The sequence below is a fragment of the Blennius ocellaris genome (genome assembly GCF_963422515.1).
Source record: "Blennius ocellaris genome assembly, chromosome: 3".
NCBI classification, from domain to species: domain Eukaryota; kingdom Metazoa; phylum Chordata; class Actinopteri; order Blenniiformes; family Blenniidae; genus Blennius; species Blennius ocellaris.
In genome coordinates this window covers 21,806,209-21,822,631 of record NC_137652.1, presented here as the reverse complement: position 1 = coordinate 21,822,631, position 16,423 = coordinate 21,806,209, and the positions used below count along the sequence as shown (strand labels likewise).

At 42.5% G+C, this 16,423-nt stretch overlaps 1 protein-coding gene across 1 annotated transcript in view; it reads right to left on the bottom strand.

Annotated features, from left to right (window-relative positions):
* The window catches only part of kcnq5b (potassium voltage-gated channel, KQT-like subfamily, member 5b), a gene marked incomplete at its 5' end in the record, with an annotated part of 96,610 nt that extends 83,754 nt beyond the window's left edge, over nt 1–12,856 (bottom strand). Inside the window, one exon of the mRNA XM_080494309.1 lies at nt 12,534–12,856. Coding sequence (XP_080350435.1) covers nt 12,534–12,856 — 323 coding nt within the window. The remainder of the gene's footprint in view (nt 1–12,533) is intronic.
* Between the last annotated feature and the right edge of the window lie 3,567 nt (nt 12,857–16,423).

Here is a 16,423-nt window from a genome sequence, read left to right as displayed (position 1 = left end):
GGCCATGACTAACTGTTGGATATGGTGGCACAGCGGGGGGCCGCGTGGTCAGCTGGGTGAGGGGGCACGCCGTCAGCCCATGACAGTGGAGTACACACAGGCAGGACCATTCCCTCTTGTTTATTTTCCTTTGCTTACTAAAAACCCACCCGGGGCATCTCTCTCTTCCTCTCGTATTCTTTGTCCCAGTCTCCAGTGAGCTCTGGAAGGCAGCATCTGTTGCCATGGCAACATGAAAGCACTTAAAATTGCATATTTCACTTTGGGATTTTCTCAGACGTTTTGATGGGCTTCTGGCGTGTGTGTGTGTGTGCGTGCATGCATGTCACCATCTGCCGGGATCAAACTCTGTTTAAACATTCAAATGATGACGACTTTTGAAAAAGAGAGTCCCAATTGGGGAAAATTTGAGAATTTGTTTCATGAATGTCAGTCAATGAGGTTAGGGTTAGAAAAGGGAAGGTGAGACTGACATCCTGGTTCAAGGACTGTAAAGAATTAACAAATTCTGTTTGTGATGGAGCTCTATAGCCACGTACACATGTTCACTGAGACAATACAGGAGAGGAGACAAGTCCTCATAGAAGGCCAGCCTCCTCTGCAGCTTGCCCTTCGAGGCAAGTATCATCACATATGAGATTTATACTCAAAAGATCACACGCAAAGAAAAGCTGGCTAAAGAGGGAGAGGGAGGCTGTGAGGGGTCCTCTCTGCAGCCTCTCTGAGTGCGAGCAGAAGCACTTTGAGGGCAAACAAACAGATCTGACGGAAGAGAAGAGGGAAGAATTGGCTGAGAGGATATGAAGTGATGCACGTTCAGCATTCGCACACCACTCAGGTGATGGTTCAGGTGGAGATTACATGTAAGAGGGAAGAAATGCTGCAAAATCACTGCGGGTGAGGCGGTAAATGAGACGAGTCGACAGAATGACACCAGAAAATGAAAATAATAGCTTTTCTTACAGTGTAGGTCACATTTGCAGTGATTATCGTCTCTTTACTTGGACTCTCATAATTGTTCTTCCAAGGATGGTGGATAACAACTATCCCTGCTTTATAATATTCAAAAAATATTGAAGCTAAGACTTGTGGACATGTAGGACCCTTCCAAATGAAAGCACTGGCCAGTTTTCCAGGGTTGCTACGATGTGTTTTATTCTGGTTTTCAGACATGGATGAATCTCATTTTAACCAACTCAGACCCCCTCTGATTTGTGACACATCCCGAAGGAGACTTCCCTGGGTTAGAAACCACTGACTCGATCTGTACTTTGTTACACAGATCACAGCCTCTCAAACGCCGGGCCCAAAAAGTATCACAGGAACATTACAAATCGAAAGGTGACAGGGAGGAACAATGCTCACTCGGGACTTCGGTTTTAAAGATGTCCGCCTCCTGCACGGGTCAGAAACCTCAACAGGAGCCAAAGTACACCTAAAAGGGGGGGGGGGGTTCAGAAAATCCCTCCTTGATCCAAACAAGATTACCTGAGTGAACAAATGTTAAAAGAAAAAAATTTAACAGAACAGACTTGGAGCTCTTAAAGCAGAACAGACTGATGGTCGTCTCTGTGGGCTGATGCGGCAGCCCATCATGTGAGGCAAACAGGTGCTATTTAGGTAAATGATGTCGCTCTTACCTGAAGCACAATACCCACAATGCCTGTGTGCGGGCGTGTTCAGAGCGACAGTCGGCCCTCTTTGTGTTGACAGAATGGATATCTCTGGAAACAGAGCCAGGGAAACTCCCTCTGAGCAAACGCTGGTGTGAAACCTGAAACCTGCCGCAGATCATCTCTGTCAGCTGTGATCCACCAACACAGAATCTCCGTTTTCACTGAATTCACTGATTTCACACAGATTTGACAAGAAATTAAAACTGTTCTCCTGCATTTTCAGGTTTAAAAAAAAACAAAACAGTTCCTTCTGCTCATGCACCTGTAAATAAACATGGCGTACATGTAGCGGTACAACTCGGTCCATATTCTAGTTTTATCATCGGTAGTTTAATTGTTGAGACTATCCCCCGATATCATTCGTCATCAATCCATATGGATGTCGGGTTTTCTCGATTTTGTTCACATGTATAGCGCATTATTTTCTGCACACAGGTCTGCATGGTTTCATTACAAAAATAAGCGACAGCACCCTCCCGTGGCCTGGCATACTAACTACGGATTAGGAGTGGTCACTTGAAACGTTGTGGTGTAAACGGGGCCTGAGACCCCCTCTCCGTAGACCCTGAGACCACCTCTCCATAGACCCTGAGACCACCTCTCCGTAGACCCTGAGACCACCTCCACAGACTGTTTACAGGCCTCGCTCCACTCAAACAGTGCAGAGAAACTCTGCTGGTGTCTTTCAGGAGTGGATACCACAGAAACATCTCCAGCGGTCCTGTGGAGGCCTCCAGAAGTCAGGAAATATCACAAAGCCATAATGATTTGGCTGATCAGTGTATATTTTTATTTGTGTGGGACTGAAAGCACATCGAGGGGACACGGCTCTGAACTCGAACTCTTTTATTGACTGTGAATGGTTTGAGCGCCTGATATTCTACAGTAAAGTTTTCTCATTGTCATCGAGAACACCAAAACAAACAGTGATTCCATCCTGCTGACAAAGTGCTGCTGCGCAGTGAAAGCGTGATGGATCTCTGAGCCATTGTTTTCCGAAAACTATTATCCGAGTCGCTGTGCAGCTCTGACATCAGGACAGGTTCCCCGCTGCTGTATACACTCACTACATGCTCAACATGCGTGTTCATACGCAGCCCAAAATAGACCCAGGCCGACGTGCTGTTTCTTCCTGTTTTGAAGACGAGCGTTCAAGACAGTCACACTTTTCACAAATGAAACTTTGTGACTTTGAACAACACGACACGAGCCCACAGCACGGCTGAAGACGGCGCCTCAGCCACTTGCTGATCTTATCTGCAGTCTGGCCAACTTCTGCACCCCATGTTTGCACGGAAGAAGTGTGCAAACAACAATTTTCAACCAACTTTTGTCACAGAACACAAATAGGTCGAGCCAGTCTGAAGCTAATTTGCATCAATCCTTGTACAAACTGTTGATGCAAAGGATTTCGCAGAGTTTGCACATTTTCATACATTTAACCGCGGTGAACACAAGTGTTTACTCTTATTTATATATTCTGCAGCTATACTACGCAGCTACACAACGGTCGAATGGATCGGATTTTGTGTTGTTGGTTTTTGTATTATTTGACTTCATGTCGTGGTTTTAATCCGCGAGTTGTGACTTCTGTGCTGCTGAAGTCTCTCTTGCGTCACAGAAACCGTCTGGATGAACGCTCCTTCAGTCAAACCTCCACATTAAAGTTACACAGAGTCACACCACAAACTCGTTTCATTTTCCATCCAGAATAGTTGTTCTTGCACACTGAGTGAAAACGTATAATTTCTCCATTTTCATTTCAGAAAAGTGTTGCGTTTCCTCAGCAAAGATTTGAAAACTATGTTGATTTACACAGAAACGTGTTAGACAACGATGTAGAACATGGAGAAACAATATATTATAAACATTAACAATGGCATGTGCACGGACATTCGTATGGACAGATGACTATGTTGCTATTATTTATTTATTTATTTGTTTGTTCATGTTATGTCATGCCATTTCACTATATATATACAGTATATATATATATATATAAATTTGTCATCCATACATGAACAAAAAGGAACAGAGAGAAGATTAATATTGTGTTATCTGTTCCTATTAGCACTTTACAACAAAATCAAATAAATTCGATTCCCCATCATTCCACCCCGACTCCTCACCAGGTCACAGAACATAACAAAAACAGCATCCTTTTGTCTTACATGTTCTACAGTTACAGTCAATTTTTTTCAATTCTTTTCATAGTCTCTCAGAATTTTCTTTTTGTACATTTTCTTAAATTTGCAAACACTTGAACAACATTTAAATTCCACACTTAAAGAGTTCCACAGTTTTACTCCATCATTATGAGTGACTCAACTATAAAACTACGGAGTCCCAGGAGAATATGGACGAGGAGACATGACCCTCTGGAGGGAAACACTGTTGAGATTCTACTCGTGCATGTGCAAAAGAACAATTTACCAGCTGCGCTTCAGAAAAGTTGTTTTACCCCATCTACACTGAGACAGAGTTCAAGTGTTTTCAAAAAGTTCCACCTTGGGGAGCCATTTTCAAAAAGTTGCATTGTCATTTCAACTGACACCAAAAAACACAACACAAGTTTTCCATTTTCACTTGAACTAGTTGTGGTTCAACAGGACCCGAGGGTCTCTGCTGATATCTGCTGATCATATTTTTCAGTGAAGCTTCACTCGCTCAGCCAGCCGACACTTCTCAGAAGAAGAAATTCTATAGATGAATGGTCTATAGAAACCTGAAGATTCGGCCTTGGATGTGAAGGAAACGTGTGCAGATACCATGAATCCCCCTACGGACGTTTTCCACGGCGGAGGCATAAAGCTCTCCAGCAGACAGCGACAAGGGAGCCCGAAGGAAAAAGGGCTATTTCTCAGTGACAGAATCTCGACGCGTGCGCCATAAACGACGGCTCAGAGTGTAATTCAGTACAGCAGCAGGACTCGGAGCCGCGTCTGATTCCTCACTCAGATGTCTACTAAACGTTTTATTGTGTCTGTTGGCTTGGCGTGCCCAATAACGCCCGTCAAACACTGGCTTTCAGGATGAGCCGGCATCCTTTACTGCGGCCCGCGAAAAGGAGTATTCCCAACAATAAAGCCACTGATAGATATTTAACAAGTGAGAGCAGTGAGTTCATGTCACCACCCGGTGCCCCCCCGCCCCCCTCACGTTCACTCCGCCGTGCCAGCTCACAAACCTGGGCTGGCGCGGTGCTGAAACCCCCCCCCCCAAACATTTTCCTGCCCCGAACATACTTGTGAGGATCAGAGCTTGTTAATCCAGAGGTGAGATGAATGGCAGCACTGTGTATGTGTGTGTGCGAGCAGGAAGGAGGGCAGGCAGGGACCCCAGGCACAAGTCAGCGCTGCACAAAGAGCGGCTCAGTGCTGCTCCCGTCACACATGTGGGGCGGACGGATAAAAATATATGCGCATGCAAGCAGCCGCATACACTGTACAGGAGACAGGACAGCAGGGGAATTAAATACACTTTTCAAGAACAATGTGGGACAAATTAAAACTATTTATACTACCAAAGAGCTCAAATAAAAAAAAAAAAAAAAAAAAAAAAAAAAAACCTCTCAGAAGAGTTTGACATTTACTTAAAAATGTGTTTCCATGGATGTACTCCAGTGACTCACACCATCAACACACATATTTCCATTTCCATCTGAACCGGTTTTTAATTATTAAAGCAAACATTGAACCACCTGGAAAAAAAAAAGAACAATAATTTGCTTAAATTGAACACTTTTGTTTATTCAGCCAGACATTCTAATTGGTTTGTGTCTCGACAGCATCTTCGTTTCTGCTATTATTCAGTCATTCTATGTAATTATTTGTTTGTTTTTCCATTCATATTAATTTCCAGTATCTTTCATGTATTTGTGTATTGTGAATATTTTTGTTGAATTCCTTTTCATTTCTGATTATTTAGGTTTCATTTTATGTACCCTTTATAGTTTTTGACTTCCTTTAATTTTTTAAGGTTACATTTTACTTGACTTCATACATGTTTTGTGAACTCAATGAATACATTGATACCTGTATCAATGTATTCATTATTCATATATATTTTGTTCATACAATATCAATGGAATTGTTATATATCACACACACATTTATTAACTTTGTTTTCAATTTTGTATAAAATATGTATTTTTTTTTTTTTTATGTATTGCGTTGCTTGTTTTGGGTATATTTATGGTTTTACTTCAATTCTTTTGTTTTTGTTTAATTAATTAATTTGGTTGTCATTTCATGTATAATGTACACATTCATTTTTATTTTTTAGATTCTTCCTTATGAATTGAACATATATCTTATAACTACTTGTTCATATATTCATTCTATTTGTATCTATATGATTTATATGACCATTTATTAATTAATTTAATGTACTTTATACTTTTCATTCAAGCCTCTATTTTAAGATTTCATGGTTCTTTACTTTTGTTGGATAAATCTTTCCTCCCTCCTTTGTCTCCTGATTTCCGATCTCTAAGTACCTTCAGGATGTTTTTGTGGTTTGCTCTATTTTCTGGTGAAATGTGTATAAAAGGTGTGTTATCGCATCAAATAAATAAACAAGGAACCTGAACTCGGTGAATGAGCCCACAAAAACAACAGTTTCAAAATATGTTGTTCACTTGGCTTGGTCAGGATAGAAACTGCACATTCAAATGTGAATATTAACTCTCCAACATCTACTAAATACAAACCTAATGCACATGATGAGGTTGACCCCGATGTTCTCTTTTGCGATTTTCAAGAAGTAATTTGTGCCTCAGGGGGTCTGAAAGTGTGCGAGTTGAAGGTGAAATGTCTCTGTGAGCAAGAATCCAGCGAGGGAATGTCAGACAGAGGAGAGCTGGAGCTGCCAGGCCGCCTGCTCAGCACAGTTTCTCCTCTGACCTGTTCCTAATGCGACCAGACCAAGAAGGAAAAGGCAAGGGTTGGGCTTTTTTTTTCTCCCTCGTTTGCCTACTGAAAGCAGTGGATGATGAAATTAAACTTCACCGACTCAAATTAGTGTCAACCATACCGATTCTGCAGAAAAGTGCACATGCACCCCATGTACCTGAATGTTGTTCATAAAATGTCATGTTCGTACATCGGAATACATTTGTTCAATGGCAAAAACTGAGATGTTACCCAATTTAAAAGGAGTAGATGTGCAATACGTGCATTTATTAAGCTATCAGATGATTTAGATGAGAGGGGAAAAGAGCGAGTTCTGTGTGGCAAAAACATTGGAGCTCAAACGGTAAAGAAACTTGCTTTTACAAATGAATTTGTGATTTTTTTTTTATATCCACGTTGTCATAATTTTAGCACAACACTCAGTATTTTAGCTCAGCGCAACATATGCAAAAACACAATTTATACTTTTCTTTTACCTTAAAAGCACAAATAGCTGTTAATTCTTTAAAAAAAAAAAGGTCCAAATAGCAGCAGGTTTACTATATTTTGATCATAGCAGTAGCGAAGCAAGATGAATAATATCTGCAATACTCCATAATAGGAATATAATACGAACTGCAGAAAAAAAACTGAGAAAATCAGCACCGAATAGTTGAGTTACGTGACCAACTGCAGCTTTGTGAATTATAACACTAATCTACGAAATAAAAGCTGGCGTTGTTGCTGAATGCTCCCCCCAAAAAATTTGGTTCCATCGAAAGTTACATCCATTCACACCACAGGACCACTTCTTTCTTCCTTGGAAGTCCCCTTATTAACGCTCCTACCTCACATGACGTTTTCTGTTTGCAGATTGTACAATGAAAATGCAAGCCGACGTGAGTGTGCAATAAAAATAGATTGCACAAGAATAAAACATCCTAAACATAAACGTAAACGTAGCCCTCGCCATTGCAGTACTTATGTGTTTTGAGAGAAATCCCCCCCCCAAAAAAAAAAATGAGAATGAGAAAGGGGGCAATAAGAACAAGGTCATGGCGAGGAAATAGCATGGCTTGGCAAGGGAGGAAGTTTGGATTAAGTACTTGTTATCATCTACTACCCTTTTGCCTTCACATTTACTGTTATGGTTTTTAATTTCCCAACAAAACACACTACATGAAAACTTACATCAGCAGCTAAGATCACCCCACAATATCCAACATTTTCTAGTTTTCAACCATGCCTTTAAAACATTTTATACAGTTCCAATCTTCATTACCCTCGCCAACAAAACTCGGTGGAGAAGGTTATGCTTTTGGCTGCGTATATTTCTTTATTCATTGTTTGCATGTTGTATGAGATTTTCAGGGATGATTTGTCATCATCCAAGGACCGATCGATACGATTTTCAGACACAGAGGCTCCTGGATCGGTAAGCTACATCCTCTGTTGTGGACATACTGGAGCTCCACGGTGAGCCGTCAGTTCCCCCGGAGGCCGCGGTCAGCGGCCTGCTCACACACTTCAGCAAGTGTCCAGAAACAACGAGGGTGAGTGCACTGATTTGAGTCGTAGTTCATCTGTGATGTTGGTACCCGACAGCTCATACGCTTACTCGCCTGACAGCTAACATGCTCGCAATGCCAACTTGGTCCCACAAACACATGTGGTGACCGTTCTTGTTCTTCACGCGTTTGTTTTATGTTTCTATGCTTCTATTTCTCAAAGTGAAACACCCTGGAAGTAAAAGAAAACACTTTTTAACTTTGTATTCACCCAGTCGCCTCTTCCACTTCAGCGTTGCCCTAAAACATTGACATAAAAGGTAAACGTGGGGCCAAAACAGATTTGTAATTTATTCAAATTTGTTCTGATCCACATTGTTTTACTAATTGTCCACCAAACACTCACGGCAATAATGATTCCATTTGCACATCACAGTAAACAACAACACAACATTTAAAGCTACAGTTGGTGGAAATGTATTTAAAAATTGTGCTGATCGTTGTGATTTACATGACAAAGCAGCGGCAGAGAGAAAAACAACTCGTTCTCAACTGAGATTATGCAAATTCATCATTTTCCTGCCGAATATTGTGGCGTCTGGCATGAGTGGAGTATTAGGGACTGGTGGAGTCGATACTTGAGCTGATTGAGCGCAGAGCAGAGAACAAGTAACACTCTTTCCCGAGGACACTCCGGTCTCACCTTGGCTCTGGGAGGAGGTAAAGCTTATTTTAATTTTAGGGTTTTTTTTTACGTCTGTTGTGGAAATTGAAGATCATCAAATGGATACAACTTCTGATGAAGAAGTAACTCGGCTGGAACGCGCAACCTTCAAGGCCACTGACCATCATGGCTGCATTCATCACGCTGCAAGCAGAGAGCCGAGGTCAGGCTCATGCCCCCCCGCCAGACCACCTCCACGCCTTCACATACTGTCACAGAAACCTAAGAAAATGTGTCCTAATGTCGGCGAGGAGAAAAGAGGCCGCAGATCTCTGTGGGCGTACGTGAGTCAACACTTTCATAAGATATGCAAATGAGACTTTTTGGAGTCGACATTTCTGCCAAACAGTTGAGCTGACAGAAGGAAATCAACAGTTCTCTTTAAATTAGTCAACAGGTTTTTTTTTCCGGTTTTTTTTGTCCGATTTGACTGTTTTCTTCTCAAACTTTCTCGCTCTACATCTCTAAAGGCCTGAGGTCTTTGCTCCACACAATGTCACTGTGGTAATGGAGTGAAGAAGGTACGTCACTGTCCAAAGGCCACTTCCTCCAGCTGCGCTGTGGAGGGACCCTGAGCTGTTCCCAGACCAGCTGATAGATTTCATCTCTCCAAGCAGGTCCTGAATTGACCTCTGATGGAATGTGAACACACACTGTCCGTCAGAGGTGTTGATCTGCATCACGGCTGCTTCACTTTCTCCTACAATGGAGTCAAAAGCACAACATCATCTGCCTAAAAGCAGACGTTTCCCTCCAACTTCCACATACAAATCTCTCTGGCTCTTAGTTGCACCTCGAACAAAACCAAAAAGACAACGTACATCTTGTGTGCGAGTCTGACACCAACCTCAGTGTGTGAAACAACACTGATATGGTTAACTCTTCCCATGACACAAGTCAACATCCCTGAGCAAAGTTGTCCATGTAAGCAATTTTAAAAGTTAAAAATCAAGTTTGTAAAAATCAGAATGTCTTTTTTTGCTACTCAAATGTCAAAGTGGTTGTCACTGCTCTGATACGCCGGTGTTTCCTCTATATGTTCCTGTTGGACCCCCAGGAAATGAGACATGTGGGAAAAAAAGCTGCCCTGTAAATAAATCCCCTCTTGTCCAACTTAGTGGTGTTTTTTTGTTGTTGTTTTTTAATTTTTTTTTATTTTATAGCTTCAAACTTCAAGTACAGGTAGATGGGCTTCCTTTATATAATGTGTTTGTGCAAGCACGCATACGTTCACTCACACACCCGGCACCACGAAAACTGCTCTCGCACCACAAAACGAACACCTGAACCACAGTTGGTGGGTGTTAAATGCTTTTTACAGTTTAGATGAGGAATATGACCCTGGACTTGTTGGGAGTTCTGAACACAGCAGCATTCAAGGATGGCTAAATATAGTTGCATGTAACTTGTAAAGCCATCCATAGCTCTGTAAAACTCCACTTTAATGATCAAACACCTTTAAGTGTGCTCATCTGAGATGTATCACCAACACTTCTTTGTGGCCTGCTTATCGCTGGACGTGCCATCTAATTTAAACCCGTCACTGCTTCAGTCTAAACAGCGTCACAAAAGAGACACGCGGGTTAGCGCGATCGGCCAGTGACGCAAAAAAAAAAAACCTCCCCTTGAATAAACTTACTGTCCTGGTGGTAACCATACTGTCAAGCTGGGTCATTTAGTGAACGCGCTGCTTTGGAGGCCATTTATCTGTTTCTGTGTCTCGGAATGAAAGATAATACTGATGAAGACAAAAAGCAATAAGAGCATCCTCTCAGGTTTCCAGTATATTAACAGCAAAAAAATACACAAGATTTAACCAGGAGTGGAACAAGCCAAGTCAGCAGGACAGAGCAATAGGTTTACCACAAACTATGAACTATCAACCCCCCCGAACTGTTGTTACACCAAGAAATCATGAGCAAAGAAGTCGTAAAACGCTAGTGGACATCAGTTCTGTAAAATCGCATTGTACCACCAGATGGTGTGAAGAGCAACTTACCTGCTTTCAAACCAAGAACAGAAGACGAGTCTTAACAAATTAACATGACTCAGACTGACTCAACACAAGTCCGAACACTTGAACACGAGTCGGGTCGAATCTACAAGAGTCAAAATTAACACAAGTCAGAAAAGATCATCATGAGTCAGAACGAAAAATTCAATGAGCACACTGCCGAAACTCTGAGGATGTGACTCATTGCCGTCACCCAGTGGGCAAAAGTGGCGTTATTTACATAGAGCGTCTTTAAAGGACGACGTATTTTCAAGGACTTGAATCTCGTTAAAATTTGTAACACAGGTTAAAGACCTTACAGTAGATGAGGCTCTGCGGTGTGCTCACACAGCAGGAAACCAAGTGAACCGCAAAACAGGGTGAAGATTTCAATGATGCCTGATTGACATGAAGGTGAAAAGTGACCCTGTCTTGTTCATTTGTTGTCTCATTAGGAGTGTAAAGCTGTAAAAATGTGAAAAGTAATTAAGAGTAACCATGAAATAAAAAAAAGAAAAAGAAAACTGACTCACGCTAAGATAATGAGTTTGCACACAAAACGTGTCCCAAACTGGCAACAAACACAAACACAAACTAATAAACACAGCCTCCTGTATAACATTTAAACGGCGACTGAAAAAGCCTCGTGGGAAACGCTGGTCGATGAGCTCCGCTGAGCGAGTCCAGGAAATTTCATCGTCACTCTGAACCTCTGACGTCCAGCAGTGTGACGTCGCGTCAGCGCTCCATATTCCACCATCACTTTCCTTCATTGATTCTCCCTCATGTTCATCATTCCTGCTGATCTGAGGCGCCTCGAGCCAGACGCTGCCGCTAATGTGTCTTCATTTGGACATTTTCAAGCCATGGCCACGGTCTGAAGCAGTGAGGCTCCCGTGGGGGCCACGACAGGAAACATCTGGGGTCAGAGCAGGTCGGGGTGGGGGATGCCTTTTGCCTATGCAACCTTTAAGTTCTTTGCTTACATGATTTATTCAATATTTCAAATAATGAACATATGACAATGTCCAATCACAAATTACATGTGAAGCACTTTGAGTTACATTATATTGTCCAAAATGTGACATAGATACAGACATGAGCAATATCTTGCATTGTCAAGCAGGAAGTTAGACTGGTAATCAGCCATGTGCTGGGAGGGTCGTGTGTGTGCATGTGTGTGGTGGGGGGTTGCTCATCTTCCACGCTTTAAAAACCACAGATCTCATGACAGCTTTGACAACAAAAAGAAAAAAATGTACCACTCTGTAAACTGCCAACTGTAGGATGCCTTAACCCCTCTTCTCATTGCAGATGTATACCTGTGTCGACTTCCTTCCTGTCAGAAATGATCGCACAATAAACAAACAGTCGCATGTAGGAGATCAACAGGTTTGAAGAGCCCGATCTTTAACCTTTGACCTCCAGCGATGGACCAAAGCTGGGAGCTCGGGGTTCACAGGTGCAGTGAAAGCTCAGTTTTTATGCATGTTGAATGTCTCCTGAATGGAAAAAGCAGAATTGGATGCGTTTTCTGTGACAGCTGAGAGTCCAACGTGTTCCACCTTCACATATGTGGCAGTTATGGACTCAGATGATACACGATGAGACAAAGTGGGTTCAATACGCACACAAGCTTTTAGAAGGAAACCGCACATCTGGTGCAAAAACAACGAGTGAGCGTGTGCTTGTGTGGATGATCAACAGGTGTGTAGCTTGAAAACTGGAGCTGGTACTTACACGAAGGCATGGTATATGAAGGCCCAGGCTCGGGGTCTCTCCAGCACGTTGTACAGGTAGTTCTGCAGCCTCCGGTAGCGCACGTTCCTGCGGCCGCTCTGCGCGCTGTAGATAAGCGGCTTCCCCAGCAGGCTGAGCCGCGCGCCCTGCTTCCCCCGCAGGTTGTCGGAGCCGGCCGCGGACAGCAGCCCGTCTCCGGCGCTGTTCATCATCCTCCGCCCGGTCTCCACATCCTTCAAGCCGTAGCCCTCGGCTCGGTGCCCCGGCGACGTCCTCATCCAGAGCCCGGTGCCGCCTTCGTCTCCGCCGTGGTTCCGGGGCATGGCATCACCAAAGCGGGCATCAAGTGCGCGCTGGGTTCCTGGAGCATGCAGTGGAGGGGGCTTCCGAGACCCGGGACCGGGACTTGAGCGACAGATACCACGTGCGGGACGCAGCGTGAGCGGCGCAGAGTGCGGGAGACGTGCGGTGGCAACTGCAGCAGCAGCAGCAGCAGCAGCGCGGGGCGCGCAGTGTGCCGTCACACTTTGACCGCCCTCTTCCCTTTTTTCTCACATCTACCGCGCGTAAAAAGCTTCCCGCTGCGCGCTTTGCTTCCGCTCGGGATAAAATATCAACTTCCAGAAGCAATGGGAGTATAAAAAAGATGTTTGAGCGTTAAACGTGAGCGCAGCTCCGGTTTCCACTGCGCCTCCACCGCCTGTTGCTTCAGCGGCGCTGCGCGTCCTCGGGCTGATGCGCATCAGTGTCGCCCGTCGAGCCCGGAGACTTCACGTTCAGTTTGAACCGCGCATCTTTTTCTTTTTCTTAATTCTATTTTATTTATTCAGTTCTCACAGTGGTGCTCTGAGCTCAAAGGAGTTTATGGAGGCGACGGTGCTTGTGCCAAACCGGCGGAGATGCAAATGAGCATCTGACGATCGTCTTTAAATTGAATTTCCCTTTAAAAAAATAAATAAAAACAACTTAAAAAAAACTTCCAAATGACACCGCGTTATGTTGTGAAAAGCCGATCAAGTGACACGGACTCTGATTGATTTTCCACTTGGTGGGCTGGAAAAGGGGCCGCGGCTCGGCGAACATCTGCTGAAAATATTATGGTGAAAACAGAAACGAGTTTTAATTGAGAGAAGTGGTCCTCATGTTCAGGACGGACTCTCACGCCACAAGTCCAGCAGCTCCACACTTTTGTTTTTCACGGTTGCTCTCGTCATGTGTCGTCCTGCTGTCACTTGAAACCACGTGACAGAGGTGAGACCCCCCCCTCCTCCGGGTTCTGGAGGGGGGGTCACTGTGGCCCTGGTGCGGCCTTAGACGGGCTGCTGGTCTGGGATCTGATCCTTGTCTGATTCTGATCCTGATGTGTTCACAGTGCAGTGAAGGTGAGGAGGATCTGGAAGCTGCGGATGTTTCCTCTGAGTCTCTGCAGCTTCTGTGAAAGTATAATGTTGTGCTTCCTGTGAGGACTTCCTCTTCTTCGTTTCACCCGCCAGTTATGACGACTTTCTGCCCCCCCACCCCCACCCCCCTCCTCCTCTACCCTACCTCCCACCGGATATCTATTATGATTGTTACACAAGACTGGACTAATGGTTTACAAATACTCACATCACAGCAATTGAGCACAGCACCTATTTGTTCTTATATGAGAATGAACTTCCACTGAAGTGAAGAATAATCATAAACCACTTGTGCAGAATAAGTATTAAACCAAAATGTCCTTGAAATAATTGTTTTATAAAGTTAAAGGAAATTAAAAATCCAATTTTGTACCTGAATATAGCAGTTTCACCTTGTTTATTCCGAATTGTTTAGCCAATTATTATTTTTTACATTTTACTTGTTTTAACCATTTTTAAAAGCAGTTTTGTATGTTTTTGTTCATTTATAAGCCTTTTTTCCTTTCAGAATGTCCAGTCATTCCAGTTTTTAAGTTCTTTTTCCTCATTTGTTGAGATTGTGATCATGTTTATAAAGTTATTGTGCCCTTTTTTTAGGATCCTTTAGCCAATCTTTCTTTCTTAAAATGACTGTTGTATAAATAAAATGATTTTGTGGAAGCTTCATGGCACCACTAAAGAACAGCTGAAGAGCAACAAGTGACCCAAAGCGACAGGTTGCAGACCCCTTGATCAAACATGCCTTTATTTGTCTAAACATTGGGAAATTAAATTGTTACAGCAAAACTAATATGACGAATTAATCTGTAAAACAATGACAGCAAATAACAATACAAAAATACAGACATTGACCATGATATTGATTCCTAAAGTAGAAGTACAGGCAAAAGAAAACAAAAAGTAAAAGGACTGATTTATTTTCTTTACTTGAGTAAAAGTAAAAGTTCTACAGTACAGTAAACATTTTACCCACTTTTTAAACTTGTTTGTTACCATAGCAACAGCATCTGAAGATACTACCCTTGATATGAAATAGACAAAATCATATTCCATTCATACTTGCAACAGGAAGTCTTGATATCTTATTATTGGTGTAATCTGGTTACTTTTGCAGGTTCAGGGTGGCTAAATATTGGTTTTATTGTCAAAATACTCAAATAGGATACATAATATAACAACAAAATAAAAACATTGATTTACGTGCTCCGTTAATTTACAGTACTTGTCCATTTCCGCTGTTAAGTGTAGATTTTACACTGAATTCGAAGAGATTTCAATAACATATGGAAAATGGGGTGGGGGGGTGGGACTTCTTGGCAAACGTTTATAGTTGTTTTTACTTCAAACACCTGAGAGAAAACAATACCAACTGTTGGTATCTGTAGATGTAGGTGAATGTTTTCTTGAATCATAATTGAAGGTATTTTGGTATTTAGATTAATCAGAGTGACTTTCATTTTTACAACATCGTTGGTCCTCAGTCATTTCCAGACTGCTGCCAAAACATGCGCCGCTGCGTTTTTATGATGGGTCATGTTTGTACATCACACTAAACTCTGCATGACACCTGTCGACTGTTACTCAACTGTGTGTGTGGTGTGTGTGTGTGTGTGTGTGTGTGTGTGTGTGTGTGTGTGTGTGTGTGTGTGTGTGTGTGTGTGTGTGTGTGTGTGTGTGTGTGTGTGTGTGTGTGTGTGTGTGAGTGCCCGCGTGTGCCGTGCAGCAGCTGCTTGAACCGGGTGAAGCGTCTGTCTTCCTACAAAACTACTCCATCTACTGGTGCAGCAGCAGACAACATCTCGGCCCAACAGCCTTTCAGACCCTAGCTGGAGAAGGTGTGTGAGGATTAAAAACCCTTTCTGACTCCTCTTATCATCCAACTCTCCATAAATCACACTGTTGCTCTGGTTTGTGGCGGTAAAACTTTAATTACTGTACTCTAAATTAATTTCACTCAACTTAAGAGCAATAAATTGATGGCTGTTTTATTAAAAAAACAAAAAAAACTGTAGAAATGTTGAACACAAAAGAAGAAACTCATGAATTTAAATTAAAAATAAACATCTCGTCTCTGTATGGATGTGTGTGTCGGTCGACTGCTATATCTTCACTTCTTATTGTGCAAGCAACTGATTACCATTCTAAAACTAATAAGTCAGCCACAGTTGGAAAACTTTTTATGAACATTTTACTTTTGTTAAGTGCTGTCTCAATTAATAGACAAGGATTTGTTAAGAGTGGATAAAACAAGAAAAAAAAAAAAGCAAAATGGCAAAAGAATAAACTGAAACTTTTGTCAGTGAGAAGACAATTTAATGGCCGACACATAAGCTGATAAATTCCAAGATATTAAAAGTGAGAGCTGAGCAAGCCAAAAAAGTTCATTTTAAATGGCTTCGAAGACTCTCACTGGAGTGTGTGTGTGCAAGAGCAAGTTATATAATCTGTAATGTGGATATTATGTTGATATTAACTGTACATTCTGAGGCG